General features: G+C 38.8%; 1 protein-coding gene across 7 annotated transcripts in view; it reads right to left on the bottom strand.

Moving 5' to 3' along the window:
- Positions 1-24,067, bottom strand: part of BCAR3 (BCAR3 adaptor protein, NSP family member) — a 98,125-nt gene that overhangs the window by 7,359 nt on the left and 66,699 nt on the right. For 5 of the 7 annotated variants that reach the window (XM_068689991.1, XM_068689989.1, XM_068689996.1 and 2 more), the window contains exons 4-6: positions 3,118-3,246; positions 1,633-2,075; positions 450-550 (exon numbers count right to left, since the gene is read on the bottom strand). In XM_068689991.1, coding sequence (XP_068546092.1) covers positions 450-550; positions 1,633-2,075; positions 3,118-3,246 — 673 coding nt within the window. Of the gene's footprint in view, positions 1-449; positions 551-1,632; positions 2,076-3,117; positions 3,247-4,776; positions 4,785-14,865; positions 15,043-24,067 lie in introns of those variants that run through there. The other 2 variants (XM_068689993.1, XM_068689994.1) reach the window with 2 other exon arrangements.

Here is a 24,067-nt window from a genome sequence, read left to right as displayed (position 1 = left end):
TCTCACTGCATTTGCTGGTATCTACAGCTAAGTGGCTTTACTGCTTGTTCCCAAGGAACTGCTCTCAAGGAAACATGGATTTCCATGGAAGTGAATGCTACTTAACAGACCTTTAGAAAGACGTGAGACAATTCTCGTGAAGCACAAGCAAGGACACGAAATACTGTTGAAACAAATATCAATGCCAAGTGTAGCTGTCATTTTTGTGTGTGTGGAAGCCTGCTGAATTGCACACTGAAGTAATGAACTAGCTGGCACACTGGAAATAAAGAACCTGTTCCTGTACTGAAAGAGCAATCAGTATATTAATTCAGCTTATATAGGCCAATAAGTACTAACTGTATATACAGTACTTAGAACACTCTACAGTCTCACTCTGGTCTGAAGTGTAACAAATCACCTGGGAGCTCACCGCTTGTGTGTGTAAAACGTGTAATTACAAAACATACCAATCAGCAGGTAGCTCTCCGACTGGTGAGTCTTTAAAGGGAATCTTTTCTCCAGAACATGATCCAAGCTAGCTGGCTGGCTACCACTTTTTTCTTTGTTTCTAGGGTAGACAAAAATGCAAACAAAAACATCAATACACACAACATGAATATATCAATATATCCAACAATCTTAATATACCAATCTAACTGACAGAACATAGCCTAATCATGGCTGAGATCATCAGCTTTCTACTTGGGCAACTTGTAAGATCAGAAAGTACTTCATGCTGGTATGGTAGCAATGAAATGGGCCATATACTGTGTGCACTTCCAGCATTTATGAGGGTGTTTCTTTGAATGCTGAGACTTTTTAATGGAACTTTCAATCTGGACACTGAAATTAGTAGCCATTATCCCATACTTGGTATTTTTATTGCAGCAGGAAAATACAGAAATATTTAGTAAAAAGACTAAAATAAATAAAAAGACTTCTCTGAAGCAGCAAGAGCACAATTTTATTTTAACTCTTCAGTTCATACTAGTCTATATTTGCTAAGCAACCGAAGAACATGTTGCACTCCTGTTGTGCTTCCAGAGTCCACATTTACTCTCACCCTGAACTCCAACTGAATTATTCCTTCCCTCTCTCCAAAAAGCATCAATCTACAAATAAAGAACCAGAGACAAAGCCAACCCTTTGGAACTGCACATGAGCATCTTGTTTTTCCATAGATATTTTCAGAATGCAATTATGCACTTATTTTCCATGCCACTAGAATTTCTTAATTTGCTAGGCTAATCACATATTCAAATGGCCTTCAGGAAGCACTGTTTTGTCATTATTCCAACGCAAATAGCAGGGTAAGAGCTACCCTGTAAAACTGGGGCATGTTCTCATCCACGTAAGGACTGCAGAGTGCAGCCTTGTCATAAAGTCATAGCTTCATCCGTCTCCATTTATTTTACCTCCACCATGTATTTTATATTTTCTAAAGATCTAGCACAATAACCACCATGTAGAGAACATCTTAACAATTTCAGGAAGTTTCAAATAAAGGCTCTACAGTATCTTTCGCTAAACATCAGCAAACCCTGACACCTAGTCCTTCCATCTACAGTCAGAATGAAACTTAATATCACCTACACTGGAGCTGATGGAGTCACCTCTTTTCACCCTGTAAGGACAGAAAAATTAAAGTACCTCATAAGATTTCCTCTGGGTATGCTCTGCTCCTGCGACTGCATGCTGGATTTACCAAGGCTCAGTCTTTTTGCAGTTTCTGTTTTTCCTTCAGTTATACCTTGCTCTTTTTGACGGACTGGAGTTACGCCATACTTTTCTTCTAGACACCTGAGAGGTACAGTCCTGTTGATAGGCTGAAAAATAATTGCTCCACTCTGCTTTGATATTGGTGTGCGATTCCCAACATAGAATCTAACTAAGCCAGGGATACTGTCAAAACTTTCAAGTTCAAACTGATACTGAACACGGCAGTAGGCTTCATTGAACCTTCGAACTGTTCTGTCGATTTTAAAATGCTGAGAGGTATTTTTCCACTGACAGGTAAGAACAAAGTTCCCAGGACTGGAAAGAGAATCTCTAATGAGAAAATCTCCATCCCTCTGAACTAGGCCTTCTGCCACCTTTAAAGAAAAAGAACACAGAATAAATGATTTACGAATCAGGAAGTCGATCACCAAACAACAAAATATTCTTACACATAGGACTTAATTTAGCTATTCTGGCAGGACAAAGCTAGAAAATATTAAGCAAAGCATAAAGCATGGTAGAAGAACATCTCTGATTCTAAAATTACAAGCTCATCCCACAGTACCTGGAAGGACTCAGTGGAAAATGCTCAGCAGCCAGAAGCATGTATGCAAGCACTTTTGCATGTATAAAATTTCTTCTCATTTGCTAATAGAGTTTAAAGAATCTGAATGTATAGTCACACAAGAATTTAGAAGTCATTACTACAGGACCCCAGGAACTGTCCCTTCATTGTTACCTTAAATGACAAGCTTTCATTTTTTATTCTTCATGAGTGCTGCATAAAACCAGGAAGAGTCAGAAAAATCTGTTTTAAGTTAGTCCTTTGCATTTGATAAACTGTGCATCTAACAGTAAGTTGAAAATGTGGCTGCTGTGCCTGCTCTTGTTATGTACACCGAGGGCAGCAGGCAGCTTGAAGCTTTGGTGAGAGCTGGGTAGGAGAGAAGCCTGCAGGTGGAGCTCCAGGTGCCCTTGCAAGCCAAGCTCCAATACAACGACAGCTTTCACATACTACTAACTACAGTCGATCAAAATGAAGTTACCGAATAGATTTATATTTTTCCCTCCCCAAAATTTGATACACAATAAAGAAAACAAACAACAGCATTTGGTTCAGTACAATGATATCAGTGTGTCTGAACAATATTTGGAGATAGCATTCTGATATAAATTCCATTTCTGTCTTTATTCAGTGCATGAAAATCCTGAAACATATATTCCACCAGTGTCTGCCCTGAATCCTTCATCAACCTCATTTTACACCGAGTGGTGATAAATACAGCTTTCACACTAAGAAGGCATTACATTTCTACTAAATTAACGGAGGTATCACAGATGTGTGTAGTACCTTAGTGCAAAATTCTTTAAAAGTTCAGAGCACTCTTTGCAACACAAAGATGAGAAATCACATACCTGCCGAGGAATACGTCCATGGTACCAGGCATGGCTACGCAAGTCTTCGCTACTTAACTGCAGTTCCTCCTCTAACTCCTTCTTCAGTTTTTCCGGGCTGTTGTCCATAACTTGCCGCTCCTTAGAAAACTGCAATAAAAGATTAAAAGCTTCAGCTGTGCCAAGTTTAGTCATTAACATTTTACCTAGGTTATAACTTCCATCACATGATCTGCACTAACCCACTGGAATGCAGGTGGCTGCTTTTAGCAGGCTGGCCTGGCTTCAATATCTAGGCTGTATTTTGCAAAATCCAGCATTGAGATAACATGATTGTTATACACTGCACAAAACGCAGCAGTGATCTTTCTGTATACCAAGCTAATAATGACACACCTGCAAATCATTTTTCTTACTTTCTCTTCCCAGTAAGAATTTTAATTGTACTTCACTCAAAAAGTGGAGTTGGACCCCAATTCCCTACTTCAATATCCTTGCTCCTTTTCAAATTTCCATTTTAAATCCTGATTCTTTTTTTTTTTTTTTTTTCATTTTTATATCCTTTTGGCCCATCCAATTAAAAACATTCCATGTTCAATATTTCTGTTGTACTAAAAATAACTTGACTCTACCAAAGTAAATTTTCACCTTTAATGGGCTTACTTCTAAGGGTCACTAAATCTGCACGCCCAAGATGTTTCCCTTCTTAAGGGAAAAAAGCTCTTGTTATCCCGTAGGCCCAAACGCACAAGATCTACATGGAGATCTCTCTATCACTACTATAAAACTACTGTAAGATTTTCTAGAAAATTTCCATCTTCATCTCTTGGAGTACAGTTTCCATGCTGGAACGCTCCCATCAGGGCTCATTGGTCCTTCCCATGGATGCAGTGGTACTGCTAGTAAGGTCATGCGCGTATTTTCTCTAGAGATTTGTCAAGTATTCTTTCATAAGCACTTAGTGGAGAAAAAGTTCTTTGGACTTCCCTACATCCTCTCAATGGTCAGGGACTCCCACCCACCTTCAATGTTACTGAAGAGACTTAAGAGTAATTCAGATGGAAAGGACCTGCAAAGATCATCAAGTCCAACTGCCTGAGCACTTCAGGGCTAACCAAAAGTTAAAGCATGCTACTGAGGGTGTTGTCCAAATGCCTCTTGAACCCTGACAGGCGTGGGGAATCCACCACCTAAGAAACCTGTTCTACTGTTCGACCACCCTGATGGTACTGTGTGCAGAACTGCACACAATATTCAAAGTGAGACCACTCCAGCTAAATACAGTGGGAGAATCACCTCTTTTGACCTTGCATTTGGGGTGCATTTTGCTTAATGCACCCCAAATGCAATTCACCCTCTGGGCTGCCAGGGCACACTGAGAGCTTCAAAAGTCTAAGGTACTCAGCAGAAACATGGCCGGCAACATGCTGCTATGTTGAGCAAAGAATCAGAGTATGCTCCCCATTAAAGGAAATAAATAATAATAATATAATTAAAAAAGAGAGAGTGGCATAGGCATCCAGTGGGAAGGTAGATTAAAATGCAGCAGATTCCCCATGGCATCACACTTTTTATCTTGGCTGTGGATACGAGCTACAGCTTAGATTCCCTTCCCTGACAAACTGATGTAAACATGCAATGTTTCTTAAAAAAGAAATGAGAAAGCCATTGCTCACCTACCAATCCCATTTTTCCCATGAACACTGCTCTCTATAGTGTTTTCCTCTTGGTGTTGAATATTCCTACCACCAGCTGTGGGAGCAGGTGGCATACAGTTAGCACCACTTTCAACAATCCTCCCTGCAATTTTAAGTAGACTGAATTACAACAGTTTACTAGACAGCAGATTTTTGGAGGAATCATGCCAGAAGAGGCATCCTGCTGCCAAGGCTATTTAAACATGCTGAGAGGCCTGAGAAATTCTGAGATAAATTCTAGTTCACTCTACTTCTCTCTGATTTTCTCAGAGAAAACGATGGCGGATTTTTTTTTTTTTTTAATTACTATTATTATTATTAAGATAAGCTCAAACGAGTGTAGTATCGTACGAAGAAAAAAGACAAAAACAACCTGGTACAGGATCACTTTTCACTAACTTTGCTTCTGTGAACTCTAACAGGGTGGTATTTATCCATGCAAATTTTTAACAAGGAACAAATCCTTTGTGCTCTGGTACAGTCAAGGCCTTTCACCAATTCCTCCCAACCCTTTCAAAGAAGAAAAGTCTGTGCTGGAACAAACCACACCCCATGACCTTCACTGCAGGCAATTTTTCAAAAACAAAACAAAACAAAAACACATGGCCAACATCAAGAGATAAAGGTACTGGCTGTAGAATGAGTCATGCAAGACACTGTGGTGAGGATTCAGATATAAAAACCTATCAAAGTATCAAAACATAGTCAAGTCAAGTCAATAATCCCCCCCTCCACTTCAAACTTCTGTGAGCTGTCAAGCTAATGTAGCTAAAAAAAGAACCAGTGGCACATGCCTGCCACCTTTGATTTCCCAACTCAAATGGCTGGCTACTCAGCTGGCTGGCATTGATTCCAGAATTAACAGTTAGCCATTTCACTGCCACATCATACGGAGTTACGGAAAGCATCATAGCATTTACACAAGCTGAGGGGGTAAAGGTAGAGCATGCAAACTTAAGAGTAGAATTTTCAAGAGCACCTGAGCCACCCCATTTCCATGGCAGTGGGTAAAAAAATTTCCAAAGTCCCCTCTCCAATTTAAACAATAGGATTCAGTTGTAATGTTATACATATCTTTTACATTCATAGCCATGTATTTTGCTGACTTTCTCAAAGGAACTACTACTTATAGATGAACTATACTTATTACAAAAATAGTATTTAAAAGATATTTTTGACTGAATAACTGAATAGAGATACTAAAACAAAACAAAACTGGTTTAGCAAATTGTTAGCATAATTCCCAAAGCATCTCACTGGTAGACAAAGCTATTGTAAGTGGAACACACTACAGCATACAAATGCAGTAACTGTGTTTGCTTAGGAGAACTACCCAAGAGAATGTTATATATGGAGCGGTAATTCGTGTCGAGAAAATGGTTGATATTAATAAAGAAGGGGGAGATGTGGGAGTGTGGCCATGGGGGTCGGCAAGCCCCGTGGTTGATGATAACATCAGACTCTTAACGAGGAGGCCATCAGCAATGTAAAAGCGTTTAGAGGGAACAAAGAAGGGTGATTCAGGAGACTCCGTGCACTCTCGGGTTGCTTGTTCTCCACCCATTAAGGCATGGAAGTTTCTGGGTGCTTGCTGTTGCTGTTACATTCAAAGTTGCTTGACCAATGAAAAGTTGTTTTGAAAAGAACTGCTGTGGGGAGAAGGGTATAAGAGGGGAGCCTGCCCTAAAGATAAAAGAAGGCAACACGATGAAGTTGTGTCATCGATACGGAAGCAGAAAGAAGGAATGAAAAGGAACAGGCTAGCAGAACGGAGACCGGGACGGGAACAGGCACACTGATTGCCTCAGGAAGGCCAAACTCAGCAAACCGCCCAAAGAAGCTCGTACAGAAAGTCGCTGGAAATGGGCACAGAGGAGCTGGAGAGAAGCTGGAGCTGAGAGAAGCGGAGCCGCACACAGCTGCCCCTCGCTGGTAAGCAGTTGCGCAGTATGGGGAATCACACGTCCTTAGGAACAGAGACTGTCCTGGTAACCCTACAGCTTATTCTCCTTATTAACAATCGGACAGTTCATGAGCCTGAAATATGGGACCAGACTGAGGTCACGGTGTGGGACTCTGCAACTAAAAGCGACCAGGTTGCGGTGGGATTGCTCGGCACCTGGCGAGCAGTCTCTGAGGCCTTAAAGAGCCCTGTGGGGCCACAGTCAGACACGTGTGGGTTGCCAGGCAGTGAGGGAGCTGCGGGCTCCTTCACTGATCCGACTGCTATGCCAGCGGCCCCCCCGCCGGTACTGCCATCGCAGGCCTTGGCTGTTCTGCCCCCTGGTGACCTGGACGTGCCTTTTGACCCAGGCCTATTGGCCTTGAAAAGGAGATGGATGTGCTTCTCTTCGATCCGGGAAGAACGGGATACATAAGGCCCAAAGACCGAGTTGCTTGACAACTTAAAGCGAGACACATTGCTCAAAAGGAATGGAAAATGGAGACATGTTTGTAATTAAGAAAAGAAATGGAAAATTGAGACTCTTAAGTCGTGGAATTTAAAGGATTGTTTGTTACCTTTTCTGATTGTACATATGTATAGGCATACTCGGGTTTAGTATGTAAAGCAATGTTCTGTATATTTAGACTGTTTGATGTTCGTGTGTGCGTGTTGGTGGAGCATAGACTCCCCGCACACCCAGCGCTGTTTACTTGCCTTGTATAAATATTACTAAATTCAGATTGAGTTGAGACTTCATTTATAACAAGGAAAAGCAGTAGGTTTTTGCATATCAACTGATTGCACTGATATAAATTATCTTAAAAACAAACAAACAAACAACAACAAAAAACAGGCAGATCCAAGTTACATCTGAATTTCAAAACCAGCAGAGAAACCTAGAATTTCTGGTGGTTGAATGGGTATTTCACTACTCCAGTGAATGTAATGAAACATATAACACTTGAATTACATCTAGCAACACAACATGAAAAGCATGTAAGGAATCTAAACCAACTAAATTGTTAACATTCACAATTACTCGTTAAAAATCACTCCACCACGGTTTATCACTCTGAGCATACTCTGTTGCCAGAGGTCAGACATCTCCTGAGACGAAGGAAATACACTGAAGTAAACCCTTATGCAGCTCTGAACGTAGTGGAGAGCTCCTGCAGCTAGCACACATCCCAAAATATGCAGGGGGCAAACTGAATAACAGGTAGGCAAGTTTAGTGATACCATGTCTTCCTGGGCAGTGTCTTTGTTGGAGAGACTCATTTCTCATACAAGCTAAGTATGTTAAAAGAAAAGTGTGAATGATAAATTGTCTGTAATCATACCAGCCTATGCCTTTCTATTCTAAGGGCTATATATCCAAGGCCGCCCATCCTGCAAGAATGTCTGCACACACTCAACTTCACATCATGCTCAAAATCTGCTCAGAAATAGCCTACACAATCATGTTAATCTGTAAGCAAGGAAGAGAGTCAGCTTAGAACAGCATAGTTAGCTATTTCAATAGATTTGCATTTTAAAAGAAAAGGTGATTTATTCTGTGCAACGTGATGCAGATACTGCAGCCCCATTTCTCAATAGGTCACAAAACCTGAATGTTAATGGACAGTAATGGCATGATGTACATTTTCACTAACTTCATAGCAATAAACCATTTAGTATTACGTCCTCAGTTGATGTCTTTCTCTAAGACACTTTGTTGGCTCCTTCCCAATGACAGAAAGAAAACCGAATTTGCATTTGAAGCCTGAGAGTGAAGTGGATGGTAAAAAGCAATTAACAAGAAAAAAGAATCTAGGGCAAAAATTAGACTTAAGTATATTCTGCAACAAAACACAGCTAAGGCAAAATAGGGAAGTTACCAGTATAAGTATGTCAAGACATCCAAATAGTAACAACCCTGTCAGAAGTCTTTGGAACATTTACGCAAATTAAATCAGCAGGTCTCTTTCTATATACAGATGCTTTCATTGACCTACAAAGAGCTCCCTGTAAGAGGTGCTTTCCAGAACTTCTTGTTCACATTTTAGTTGCAATCATTTCAGTCCTGGTGCCAGTTTGAAACATTCCCACCATGCTGTTTTTTTGTTTTGTTTTTAAAAACAGATCTCTGTAAGAAAAACAGTAAATATCTCTCAATGCAGTATTATCAACCTTAGTGCAAAAGCCCTCAATCCCGCTTACATAGCTGATGGAAAAAACCCAGAGAACTAAGAGTTTGGAGATGGAAAAAAAGTCCAATCAATACAATTATTTTAGTGGTTTTAATAAATGCCGCAGAAGTTGATTATATTACACAAAGTACTTCTACTTCACAGCCATTACATCTGTAAAAGCACAGCCTGCTTTTAGTTAAACAATGTCATCTTGGTGTTTCATAAGGTTTTACATTTTTTCAGGCAAGTATTAGCCCAGAGGACTGAAAACTGTAATATAAAGTTTAAAGAAGTCAAACATAAAAATACAATCTCGTTGCATGTAAATTTAGAGAGGACTTGACCTACCACAATATGCTGTACCTGTGATACTTGTGAACCCATGTAAGGAAACCTATAATAACCTGTTGTTCATGCATCCAAAATGTTATTTCCATTTGAGTAGGGTAGTTGCCAAGGGAAACTTGATATATCAAGCTTGTGTCAATCATCCTAGCTGAATCTATCTCTCTAGATTAGAATATTTTTTATTTGTGCTGAACTGTATGAGTTTGGAGGTAAACAAAATTCCCACAGTTATTTCTGTTCCCTAGTGGCACTGGATTCTTTCTCCAGTTCCTATCTGCATCAACGCCAATGACATACATGTAATGTATCAGGGGACTACTGAAGTAGCTGAGAGGAGAAATCACATGGCTTTCTACATATATCCCTGAAGTTGTACTTTATGCATTCAGCTTTCATGGATTACCTCGATTAAAACCAAATGACAAACAAACATAATGTGAGTAGGGGATGGCCTAGACAGAAAGAAAACGTCTTGATTTCTGACGTGATTAAGAGTTGTTTTCATTTATTTTTAAACAGTTTTAATTATGGAAGGAAGAACTTTACTACCTAGACAATTTGAAAGTGGTTTAAAATCTGTCATTTTGGATCTGCATCATGTATTTCATTTCTGATAACAAGGTATTTCACATAACCTCTCCTTGTATCCTCCTGGCAAAGCATTATTTAGCCAAAGCACAGCCAAGGACTGTTACAGATACCTTACCAATGGTGGCTGCATTTTCATCCAAACTCAATTATTTCCTGGTGCTTTGCACAGCTCTGCCAGCTGGTGTTTAAAGTAGCCCAACAGGCAGCCTTGGAAGCACATGATTTTCAGTTGCCTTGAAGGTTTTGAAAACAAACAAGAAAAGCAGGAGCAGAGAGAAAGAAAAAGGAGGGATAAGTGAGAACAGCTCTGTGGAAATGACAGCATGACCTGATTGAGGAAGTAAGTCAAGCCAGCACCTTTACTAAACTTTTAATAAATATACTAGATCTTTCTCAAAACAGATCTATGATAGGTTTCTCCCAAACACATCTTTTCTCCAACACTGGAGGCCTGCTACTTTTGCTTAAGAGCACCATGAAGTCTGATCTACAACTTCCTCTTGTAATATCTAAAAAAATAAAACTAAAAATTCACTTTCAAAGAAGGGAAATTTTAAAGAAATTCCAATTATGAATTAAAACATACGTCACTGCAGAAATTCCTGAAGTCTCTAGCCCTGGACTCTTGTGATCTTGATCAGACTGCATGTCTGGCATTACAAGCATTTTAAAATATGCAGTTATATACATTTATAAGATGTTTGATTTTATTTAAAAGTACAATGTATCTTATTTCATTTAAAACTCTACTAACCAGCCACAAGAAACAGCAGAGTTGAACCTGGCATTTAGAAGAATACCCATGCAGAGCCACTCTCAATCTTTGCTTAAAAACAGTCTTGTTGGTCCTTATCTTTTCCTGGCCAGTGACTTATTATTTTGTACAAGAGCTTACAAAGGGACGAGAATACAAAGATAAAGTTATTTCACAAATATTTTTTGAGAAAGTACTAACAGAAAGAAGGTAGTTTTTCAATTCAGGAAAACATTTTCCGATTAACTTGGACATTTTGAACGATAGCTGTGGCAATGTTCTTCACAGGGGCAGTTTTCTCTAACCTTCCAGACTGCAGAAAGTTCATGCAGGACTATAACAAGTGCTACGTTAAGTAATGGGAGGTGCAAAACAGACGATGAAGGTCTCCTTGACTGTCAGTTTCTGCAGGATTTAATTTTTATATTCTAGTGTCTTAACTGGTTGAGACACAGGCACAGCAAAAGTTTATGTATTATTTGTTCTAAGACATACAAGAGAAGTCTAGAACTAACCAGAGCCCTGAATTAATATAGGAGAATGGCAGCTTTGAAACCACATTTTTGCGTGGTTGTTTAGATACAAGCCGATAACTTTTGAGGTTACTGAGGAAGATATAAAAAAAAACACCATGACAATTTCCATTATAACTGCAGTGGCTCTTTAACATCAAATAAACTCCATCCTGTGCATGTCCTCAGTCTGCCATTATAAACAGCATAATGTAACCTGCCTGACATTCACAGAAAGTAGCCATTCTTTCTTAACTAGTAAACAAGGTATTTGTTTGGGAGGAGGGCAATAAAAAAGGCTTTTATTACAGGCTTTTAATTCACTCTAATGTCAACTGAAGGCAAGAGAAAGAATTTCAGGGGACCCTGGATCTACCTTCCACTACAAAACTACATTGATAAAAACTCCTTAATTTTCTAGGTGACCATATTCAGAGCTAGGAGGACAGCTTCATTTCCAGAACATGGATCCTGAGAAATCCTGAGTTTAGATTTAGTCAAATCCTAATCTCATCACTCAGTAGCGCTGGGGATTTTTCCACTAAATCTAAAGGGTTGATTACTGCTTTTGTTTTAATCTGAAAAATACTTAAACAAAATGTACTATCAAGAAGTTAAATGCTGGAGAATGTTCCCATAGCAGTGAACAAGAATCCCTTACAGAGAAACAATGGTCCCTTTACTATCTATATATGTATGAAAGAGAGTATATTGCAGTGAAAAATGGAAAAAAGAGACACACTGTAAGACTCACCAAAAACTCAAACCCTGTGGCAAAACAGTGAGGAGTCCAGGCAGCTACACAAAGTTTCATGCCATTTTGATAAGTCAGTCTTTCCCATCTGGCCCTCTACAACATCCACAAATTTAACATCAAAAGGCAGACCCATAATGCTGGGTGGTGATGACTCGTTAACTCATGTTATCAAGCCCAACTGCAAGCTGAAACTGGATACACAAAGCCCAAGGATGCCAGTGAAACAGATTTAGATCATCACATACTGAAGAAATATTAATTAAGATCTACTATCTATAAAAAGAGTTTGCAATTCATCCAGGATAGGAGATGGCACTTGTAATAAGTAGTTGCTTATAAAAGGCTTCTTACCCATGCCACATTCATAGCATTAGTACATTGCCCAGCAGTGAGACAGATCAGCATGCTTGAAGTTTTAAAACTTGGCAGTCCCAATAATTTCAGTGGCTTTCCCCTTTTGCACAGCTTCAGCTGAGGGTGAATCACAGCAGAGAATTAAGAATTAAAGTATTTGAACATCACAGAATCATGGCATGGCTTGGGTTGGAAAGGACCTTAAAAACCAGCCAGTTCCAACCCCTGCCCTGGGCAGGGATGCTACCCACTACATTAGGTTGACCAGGGCCCATTCCAACCTGGCCTTAAAGACATCAAGGTCTTTCTTTCCGATCATGATGGCCAAACTAACTAGAACAGCAACAACAAAAATAGTAACTAACTAACTAAAATTTATTGTGGCAAACATACCATTATTTACACCACTTACTTCATTTTTAAAACACTGTTTATTACTGATTTATTCTTAACTCTCAAAAAAGGCAATATTTTGGCTTCAAAGTGGTGTATAGTCGCAATTTATCAATCTCTCTCCATAGTTCCACCTCCACACCCCAAATAGAAACCTTAAGCCTTAAAAACTCATTATTTTCGTGAAATACAAAAGCTGACCTTAACTGTAAACAGCTATTACAAACAAATGGGATTGTAAAAGGTACCGACATGTCATGAGTGAAGAATGTTGATCCAAGCTGAGATCTTCTGCACTGATTATTGTATTTTCTATTAATGTACGGGGAACTAAACCAAACTTCTTGAGATCCTAATTTCACATGCTAGAAGTACAGAGAAATGCAAGTCCTGAAGTGCTGAACTTTTTCCTGTGCTGTGAAGGAGCACAAAGAACCCTTGAGCATGGCCACATATCACTTTTAATTAAATCAGCTAATGTAGTTATAATGAATTTATCTTGATGCCATAAAAAAAAAAAAAAAAAAATCTCTCAGATATAGCTGCTGACTTTAACATACTTATTTATGGATCAATTTGACATTTAATTACATTAATACTCCCTATTAAAACAAAGAATGAATCTCACCTAATTACACAAACTGATTTTGCTTGAAGTGGTAGGTTTCCACAAATTAAGACAACTTACGCCAAGTTGTTCATACAGTCCAAGGCACTTTGGCACTTAATGGAATATACATCATTTGGCCTCAAGGTGAGAGCCTTACTTGACTTTACCACCAGCTGTTTCTATACCTACAACCATTTTCTCTTAAACAAATGCACCCCAGTTTCCTACCAAAGGACTTCTTAAAATAGCAGTTCATCGGATTCATCTAATGCTAAATCTGCATTCTGGAACACATGCATTCAAATCTATTTTAAATGCTGCAAATCTCTTTAAATAGAACCTTATTTTTGAAAGAGTCCAGCTGTATTTTTTTTCTGCATAAAAGGTTTTATTTTTTACCATCCATATTGCAAACACTATTAATGTTTCAGTTTCTTTAGAGACCATATATATTGGACCAAATGGAAAGTTGCTATGACAACACCACCGTTATTTTAGGTATTAGGAATTCATGCCAAGTTAAACAAAGGGCATGCATGGTCAAGAACAACAGTTTTATAACTGTTCTGACAGTCAACAATAAAACCCAATCTCATTTTTGAAGTTTTAGAACAATACAATTTTAAGCCTTGTGTTTGAAATTCTAAAGAAAATGAAAATTACAATAACAGGACAGCATCTTCAGCTCTCCATTCTCATGGAAACTTCTGGTATTTGTCACAGTCAAAGAGAAGACAGTCTGATCAAAGTCACTTTTTCAGTATGCCCAGAAGACTGATCCCCACTTCCCACTTTCAGAAAGGGACAGTTAGAAGGCTGAATCGCTGGGCATCAGAGAGGTAAGAAATGGTTGTTCCCAATCTGTAAATGCCTCCATCAAAAGTTGAAAGACTATAGGCTACAAGACAGCAACCTTAACATCCTTCCTCATTGTAGGTGTGCCAGAAAAAAACATACATATTAGACAGTAACTTAAAGAGCTGACCATAATTCTAAGAACCATTCAAGCATAAACCTTAAATAAAAAGATTTAGAAGTTTAGGTGTAGCTTACAGATCCTCAAAAGTTATCGCCTAAAAAAAACCAAAAAAACAAAAAAACAAAACCCAAAAACTAAGTCACCTAAAAGTAAATCTACCTGATTACAGTAAAATTACCCCCTTCTGAAAACATAGCTCTAAATGTTTAAAAAGACTTGTTCCTCGCAAATAGTGTGCATTTTGTTCACTTTAATTTTAGAAGTTCTGAAATACAAGGTCAAGTCCGAAATTGTTTGAAGGGTTTTTATAAATGAGCTTCTGAGCAAAGTTGCCTATGTTTTCAATAAGCAGGTAAAAAAAGACAGGGAACCAAGTGATCTGATTCACATTCTGAAAGCTTGAAACTTCGCTAAAATTATTTTCAACAAGTCCAAAGCCAGGGCATTTTTAAACTTGCAGTTTCAACATGAAGATAGTCGGATTCAGGCTCATAAAACTGAAAGCTGTTTAAGCTTCTCTCTGAGATAATGGTGCATTGTGTTCTTTAGAACAGAAACGCACTGCATCCATCCATCATATAAACACTTCTGAATAGAAACTAAGAGCATTACAGACTAGTGTACTGTTTATTTACTGTTATTGAAACAGGGCACCTACCTTGACTCTGATAATAGATTTACGATGATAAAAGCAGCAAAGTGCTGCAATCAGCATTTGAAAAACATTATAATCCTTTGGCATTTTCAGTTCTTCTGCTCGTGTGTCCTCAAGACTGAATGAAGATGAATGGTCACTCCGAGTAGTTTCCAGAGGTTTAGCAAGCTCTTTAGTATGACCTCTGCCTGCCAGTGCTGCTACACCCCCTGCTCACATATCAGTCTGGGACGCTTTCCACAGCTGAAGTTGATACTATCAATTCAGTCACCACTGTCATTCTTGCTTTCAGCATGCCATACAGAGTGTGCCAGAATCCTCATGTGATCTGTTCCACTCACCCAGTGAAATCCTAGCTCCTCTATCTTGGTATCCCCTGGCTCAGAGCTGCATTTAAGACACCAGCTCAAGGCAAACTTCTCGATGAGATACAGAACCTGATTGTCTCCCTGTGCTGGTAATAGCTTAATCAGTTGCTCCAGCCCAGTCATGCAATATTTTTATCTGCATCATCAATAACACCTCCAAACACATAAGAGATAACTGAAGAGGAAAAGCGGTTGATTAGTGTTTGACAACTGTTGTTCATCATACTCGAATAAGATTTACATCCTTAGAGTTTCAGTAACCAAGGAAAATGATAAATCTGTTTATTTTTAATTAGGCAGTTTCTGGCAACCAGTCCTTGTAAAAAAAAAAAAAAAAAAAAGAATAAAAAAATAGCAAGAAACCAAGACTGCCAACATGGTCAGTATTAGTGGAGTAACCAAGGTACCATTAGTAGTTACAGCTAACACCTGACAGCTTTAGCTTGATGACAGTTCCATGGGATTGTGCAATTTGCTAGAGAAAGAAAAGATTAAAGACAATCTGCTTTCACAAAGAAAAAAGAACACCAAAACAAAATAAAAACAAGTTATATTTACACCTGTGATTTTATTCTCTTGGATACCATGCTCACACATGGAGATCACCTGCAAGATTGATACTATTCATATATTTCATCTGTAATTTTCAATCTGTGCTGTGGAAGAGAACTAAAAACTGCATAACAGTTTCTTCTGTTCCACGCTTCTAATCTTCCTCTCTTACATGCTGCATTCCAGTGACATTCCAGAATTTATGCATCACAGTATCCTTCTCCAAGGATACAACTTGATCACAGATTGTCTATGAAATGGGATGGGCACATTTCTTCTGCACTGCCTACTTAAGCAGCATTCTTTTCATCCAGGTGAAACCTCAACTGTTCAGCTGTGTCTCAGTTTTCTTACTCCTACCAAGTTGCAGAGACTACATAGTTTAGTTCAAGCATAATTTGTGTAGTTCTTCTATAGCTGCAAAATGTTTTTTAATCCATTTCTCCATTTAACGTATCGCCTGTTGACCAAAGGCAACTTGTTCAGAATATTTTACGTGGTTAATAGTATCATATTCTGTTTTTTTCCATTGCCACTAGAAGAGAACAAGAATAAAAACTGCATTTATCACACACACCCTCAAAAAAAGATGTTGACTCTGTTTTGTAGATTCTAGTAGAAGCGAATTTCACCCGAAAGTATGAAAAGCTTGTGGAATTCATTGACAGAAGATACCACTAGAAAAAAGGGACCAGCAAACCAAAAATAACTGTTCAAATGATAACACACTGCATTTTTAAATTTCAGTAATTTTAGGAAGTTTTATTTCATTCAAGATTAACTAGCAATTCATTAAAATTTGTCTTAGAACTGCAATGTGCAGGTGCCAAGAAATTAAGTTAAATCAATGCAGCATTGGTTCTCACAACTCTGCACTCATTCTACCTCTTCTGCTTTAACAGTGGTATTAAGCACACCTACTCTGACGTGCTTCATTTAGGAAATAGATGAGGCTATCTACTTTCTGCAGTCCAAGCAGCTTGTATTTTAATTTCAAAATTTCACTTTTGCCATGAAGTGTGCAATCAAAAGCGAGTTTTCTTGGTTTGGAGGTAGTTTCTACCAACACAAAACAGGACGAGAAGGTATGAAAAGCTCTGAGAACAAGAACTCCCCACAACAAGAAGAGAGTTAATGAATTCCCAGGTTGTTAGTGGACAGCTTACTGACTAGTAAACCACTGATCAGCAAAGTATGTGTCCTCCACACCTCAATGACCTCTCAAGAACTAAGGCAAAAAAAGGAAATAACTTGCCTAGTTATAATAGCACTTAGAGCCAACACCTCACCTCCAAAGCAGCCTGATTAGGAGATGTGAAGGAAACAAAATGCACTGGATTAAGGGCTGCAAGAAGGCCTGTAATACTTAAAGAGAAACTTTGAAAGTATCAGTCATTTATAAACTGGATGATAGCAAAAAATCCAGAAGTCATAGATGTTTCAGACCTCAGTTTAGGAAAGAGTAAATGCCAAGGAGTGGTGTAGCGGGTTTACGTGGCAAGGCTTTGGTAGCAGGGGGCCATAGCAGTGGTTTCTGTGAGAAGGATCTAGAAGCTGCCCCATGTTTGCTAAGGGCCCCATTGTTTTCCAGAGCTGAGCCAATAAGTGATGTTGTTTTGCGCCTCTGTGAGAGCATATTTAAGACAGGGAAAAAAACACTGCGCCACACAGCAGCTGGGAGAGTGAGAGGAGTGAGGAACAGCCTTGCAGGCGCCAAGGTCAGTGCAGAAGGAGGGGGAGAGGTGCTCCAGGCGCCGGAGCAGAAGTCCCCTGCAGCCTGTGGTGAGGACCATGGTGAAGCAGGCTGTCCCCCTGCAGCCCATGGAGTACCACGGTGGAGCAGGGTCCCACGCTGCAGCCCGTGGAGGAGACCATGGTGGAGCAGGTGGACCTGCATTGACGGAGGCTGCCGCCTGTGGAAGACCCCTGCCAGAGCAGATTCCGGGCCAGACCTGTAGCCCGTGGAGAGGAGACCACGCAGGAGCAGGTGACCTGGCAGAAGCTGCTGCCCGTGGGGGAGCCAGGTTGGAGCAGTTTTCTCCTGAGGGATGGACCCCGTGGTACGGACCCATATCTGGAGCAGCTCTGGAAGAGCTGCTGCCTGTGGGAAGCCCACGCTGGATCAGTTCATCAAGGACTGCATCCCGTGGGAAGGACCCCACAGCACAGGGGATGAGAGTGACCGAGAAGGAGCAGCAGAGAAGAAGTGCTGTAGACTGATCATAACCCCCATTGCCCCGTTCCCCTGCACCACTCGGGGGGAGGAGGTGGAAGAGGGTGGATGGGGGGGGAAGGTGCTTTTGGTTTCTTTCCTTTGTTTCTCACTTTTCTAGCTTGTTAGTAATAGGCAATAAATCTTACTATCTCCCTATGCAGAGTCTGTTTTGCCCGTTACAATAATTACTGCACAATCTTCTTGTCCTTATCTCAACCTTTGAGCCCTTTTTATCATATTTTCTCCCCATTCCTCTTTGAGCTGGGAGAGTGAGAGAGCGGCTGTGGTGGAGCTCGGCTGCCCACTCGAGTGGAACCATGAGAAGTGGTTAAAAGGAACAGCTACTTGTCTTTTTCATCAGCAACAAATATAACCCATAATTAGGAGGGCATATATATTAAATGTTTATGGATGTCCTCAGATACTACCTCACAAAGCAATACTTCCCACCTAATAATAGAGTACCTCCTTCCCACATTGATTGAACAATGTGAAACGTCCTCAGTGCCCACATCAAGCAATGGGACTTGTCACATAAACCAAGCAGCAGCACTGAGCAAAGACTTAAAATGTGCACTGCCTTTCAAAGCAAGGGGAATGGAGAGCCCATTCAAATAGAAAATGTAACCCCAGTCTTGAAACCAAGAAAAAGGAAGCATGATGCGTAAAGTTCTCTTACCCTGTTTGGCCACCAAATGTTTGCAGGTAACTAGCACCAAATTAAGCAATAAAACAAGAGTGTTCATAAAATTAGTCACACTACATGGCTCAGTGCAGGAGATGTTATGCCTGTGACTCTTCTGAGGAAAGGAAAACTCTCTAGAACAGAAGAAAACGGACTCAAAAATTATTACCTTGACATGAAAAAGGATAAAAGATCAGCTCAGAATACAGAGTCCTACTTATTGCTGGGGAGTAGAAACACCTCAAAGTAGTCTGACAGAGAAGTAGTCTGAGAAGATCGAAAGATACCCTGCAGAATTCCAAAGACAAAAGCCTTGACTGTGACTGTGTCTGAACATTTTTGGTACTACGGGAGGACATATCAAAGATGTTTTTTCTGAAGAAGCTTCACAGGTTCTTATAGTAACATCCTAATCCAGTTTATAGAGGAGGAAAAAATAAATAAATAAATAAAACACACACACAAAAAGGGAAATGAAATTCAAGGATGCATCCTTGAATTATTATAATATAGCATTTCTGCTATGTAATGATTACAAGAAAGTATTAGGAATCAGTGTGCAATACAAGTAACTCAAAACCATACCAGGTGATGAAAAGAGCTATTAGGATGAGTAAGTTATTTTGGCAACAGAAGCTAAATGGTTTAGCAATGAAAAATAAGGTGGGTTACCTTTGCTCCAAAAAGAATCAGAAATAAGTTTGAAAAAGAGAGGTGCTTGCAGGGGTGCTTATTATGACTTAGCAATGAATAAACCTACACTGGAATTCAGACTAAAGTTCTCAGTCATCGTAAGAATTAAAAAAATAGATTTCCAAAGAGTTGAAGACTGAAGCAACAGTTTTAATACAGTTCATCATGAAGTGATCTACTGAAAGGAAAAAAAAAAAAAAAAAGAAACAACCCCAAATCCCCACAACAGCATGATTCGGTACTTATGACAACAGAGAGGATGCAATATCCTTTACATACTTGTGCTTTCTTACTTTATCAAGCCCTAGACTGCAAATCCAACCACTGTTGTGGTTCATTAGTTAATGCACACATTTCCCCAGGCCTTGATGACTTTACATGTACATTCATGTCTTTCAGAAAGACCTACTAGTTTTGCAACTTCTTGTGTGACTCATTTACCTAGGGAAACTCACTGGTATATTTTCAATGGTCTAGCTCAAATGATACAATTCCTGACATAGTTCTTTCACCTGAAACAGCACATAACAAACAACAAGCAAGGCCAAGGCAAAGATTATTATATTTTTTTACATACGAATCTTACAAAACCTTTTCAACAGGATCTGGATTCCCCCTCTAGTATTTTCCGTACTGAAAGCATTGGGACTGAATGAGCACCTTCAACTGACTACCTTGATTGTAGGCACAATGTCTTTGCTTCAATGAGACTAGCACAGCTCAATCTGGAAAGTAAATTTGGCCTAATGTGTGCTCAATGTGGGCATACCTATTTTTCATTTGAAAGGCTTGTTACCAAGCAGTACTAAGAAGTTTTACATCCACTGCTCAACCCAAACTGTACTGCATAAATTACGAATTAAAGAATCAAAAACTACATATGGTGCGGGAATGCCAGAAACAATGAAACTAACCCTTAAAAATAATACTGTACAATTTTATACAGCAGCTGTTTTTTGTTTGTTTATTTTTAAATATGTATAACCAGCAGGAAAGACTGCTTTATTCAGATAGCAAATCTATTTTTTTAAGCAAAACTAATAGGATTTTTTTTTTAATAAAGGTTACACAAGGTCTGCACATATGGTTCAATGAATAGACGATGCATTCTTAAGAACCAGAGTCAGAACTGGAACCTTGATATGACGCTGTGATATATCACTATGAAAATTAAGACTACTGGAAGAAAGTAGTATGCAAGAAACCTCTGGGTAATGGTACAATAATTCTTGCACTGTTGGCTATCACAGAGCTCTTTCAGCCAGCATGATTATGAACAGCCTTCAGGCTGCTCCAAATTACACTTAATTTATATCCAGTAAATATTGACTCGGAGGAGCTAAGGATGGTTCAGCCATTTCCACTCTCCTGTTCTGCAACCTTTTCCTGGTACTTTGGGTTGATTGCATGAGAAATAAATTGTTTCATGAACCTAAGAAACATCAAACGTGATGTTTCTGCTAAGTCAATCTATTCATTTATTTCTAATACTTTCCAACATCAGGAGATCAACTATCATATCAGATTCCTTTCTTCGTTTTCAAAGATTATTGCCAAGAATCTTAAAATATCTGATAATGCCTTCATTTGTTTCTAAGGATGTCTGGCTAGAGTGCTTTTGATAGGTAAGTTTATTAAGAAAGACTTTCTGAACTCACAGAACTTAAGGACGCAAATTTAAGGACACAAATTTAAGGACACAAATTGAAGGACACTTGATCACATTTGGTATCAGGTTCCTAATAGTCCAACAGGAAGAGAAATTAAGGTGTCTTTCCTGATCCCATCTGTATTATTATAAAGCCTGTAGAGTTATTTAGGGAGTTTCATGATCTGGTTTAAATTACACTTATTCAGCACTGCAGATTGGGACTGTTCTCCTGACACACCTAAACTGTCTCCAACCCCATCCACAGCACATTGCATATGCAAGAGCTTGAAGTATTCACATTGGATAGTGCAAACCTGTTCTGGGGGAATCCTTTTAGGCTGCTTTAATCTTATACATTAAATGAGACAGAATGTAGGAATCATTTCTCTTGAGGTTCTGGGCTTCTTTTTCTCTCATCACAAAACCAACCAAAGATTTATTTGGCTTCAAAGTTGCAAGTGCCTCAAGTAATGCAACCAAACTCTGTAAAAATACAAATACTTGAAATCTCACAAGCAGTCTGAAATTATCAGAACAGTCTGCAGAGATAAAAAAAAAAAAAAAAAAAAAAAAAAAAAAAAAAAAGTTATTTCCATAGAATTATAAAGGTTGGAAAATACCATCGAGATCATTTGGTCCAAACAGCACTCATGTTCACGGGTGTACTTATAATTCATACAGAGAGATATGATTCGTGATTTCATATTATAGAGAAATAATTTTAGACTAAACTACAGAATGGAATTGGTGACTTGCCACTGTTAGATGGTGCTACATTGACAAATTACCTAAGCATTTAAATCAGCCCAACTATATCCAGTGGAATACATGCAATGCTACATTAGATTTCTTTTCACTAAGTAAAAAGTAAACAATCCACCCAGAAAGCCAACTATAAACGAGAGTAGACATGGTGTACAGTACAAGGGTCAACAGCATAAATTGGATGTGACACAGCAGGCAGCCAATCCAGAGCACGCCAGTCACTGGCGCTGGACTCGTGTCACCATACGGCATACAGCACCTCCTGCTTGCACAGTGCGTGGGACTTGTGACGACATATGGCAGGCACCTCCTGACTGCACAGTGCGCACACACAATCTAACAAGGGTTGTAAGCACCCACTGCTATACAATGCATCCAGAAGGTTGTAGTAAGACATAACACGAATACAATTTTAAAGAGAAAAAACAAATCAAAGCATGGAGATCCTAAGATTGGAACATTCTTCCTTTAATATGTATTACTTCTCTATATAACTAATTATTTCTTCTTTTGATGTACGAAAAAGTAAGGAAACAGAGGATACAACTGACAAACAAGTTGTCCACACAAAACAGCATCTTCATGATGCCCACTACCATTTAGTCTCAGTACTTAGTCATTAGGACATGGCCTAGCATCCCTAATCAAACTTCTGTGGGGGATGCCTCCAAATACAGGTAGTGCCCAACTGCTTACAGCTGAACACTTTTTAAATTGTAGAATATGTGGGAGAAAAAGGATGGCAACATAGTTCTAAAACACTGCTTACTTTTATTTGTCCTTAACTCAACTGTCTACAGGCGCCGTAATGTCCCACCACCCAGCTCAGGTTGTACCATTCCTGTGATATTTCTTACTGGAACTGAGTCTTTCATGTCCTTCTAACCTCCTGCAGGCTGTTGGTGCAGCTCCTGATAATAAAGCAATAGATAGCACTGTAGTTGTAATTACATTTGTTTGCATTGCAAGGGTGTGGTACAGGAGAGGTCAGCAAAACTCCCTCCTTCTATGGCAGTTCTGTAAGGCCTGTAGCTGTTGTACAGGAAGAGTAAGAACATGGAGTTTGCATCTATTTAGTATTCAGTGTTGAATGAATAAACCTCTTTGGTAATACAACTTATCTAAAAATACAGATTGGAATCTGCAAGAAATAGGTGCCCAACCTCCTGAAGAGCTTCCTACAGGGTCCTAAGGTGCACTTTAAGATATCCAAATACCTTTGAAAAAAATGATCTTTTATTAATAACATGTAAACTTTTTAGATATCTGACAATAAGCATTGTTTGTCTTACAGCCATCTATTAAGAGGCCACCAGCCAGTTTTATGCATCTTATCAAAAACTAGTCTATATATGCTTGAGCTCCATCTACTGTCTGCCAACTTGCATACAAACATGAAGCTATTTTGTAATGCCTCACCTGTTATTTTTTTCAATTTATTTATTTGTATTAGAATAAAAATAAATAAAATTGAAAAGGCGTAAATTTACTTTTTTTTTTTAGAATTAGTTCCAAACTTCTGGCTCATATTGTCTTCTCTTTTTAGCCAACATAGCTGTCACTAATCTAACTTCAGCATTACTTGACACAGTACAGTTCTCTTGCATATAAAAAGGACCCATTTAATGCAATTGCTAGCTGCAGATTTCTTCTTCTGAAAATCTCCCCAATCCTATCAAAATAAAGTGTTTATTTGAGATTTACTCCAATTTCAACTGTAACTCAAAAAAAAAGAAATATATATATTTATATGTAATAAATATATACATAAATATACATATAATATAAATATAATTTATATTATATTTAAATATAATAAATATGATAAAATTATTATATTTATTTAAATATAAATAAATATAATATAATGTATATATATATATATATATATATATAGTCCACCCACAAGACAATGAAAAGGACCCAATCATATCAATAACTATCATCCTCAAAGCACAGTTCCTGTGGAACAATACTGAAAACCCAAAATGAAAAGTATTCTGCACAAAGGACACAGCTCAGTAACAGTTAAGAACAGATCAACACTAAAGATGGTAGACTGCAGTCAGGTTTCTCTTCTGTTCTGCAGAGTTCAAATATCTCACATGGAAAGGATTAAATTTTACCTGCACTCATACCTTTTATATATGTACACACCTATTAACATAGATATATAAAAGACTAGTGTCAGCTATAAGAATTCCAGCTGATGCCAACACACAGCAAGACACCTTTTTCTTCTTGTGTCAATAGACACAAGCGTTTGTACAGAAATT

This window comes from Anas acuta, chromosome 8, assembly GCF_963932015.1.
Source record: "Anas acuta chromosome 8, bAnaAcu1.1, whole genome shotgun sequence".
NCBI lineage: Eukaryota > Metazoa > Chordata > Aves > Anseriformes > Anatidae > Anas > Anas acuta.
This window is presented reverse-complemented; position numbering and strand designations above follow the sequence as displayed.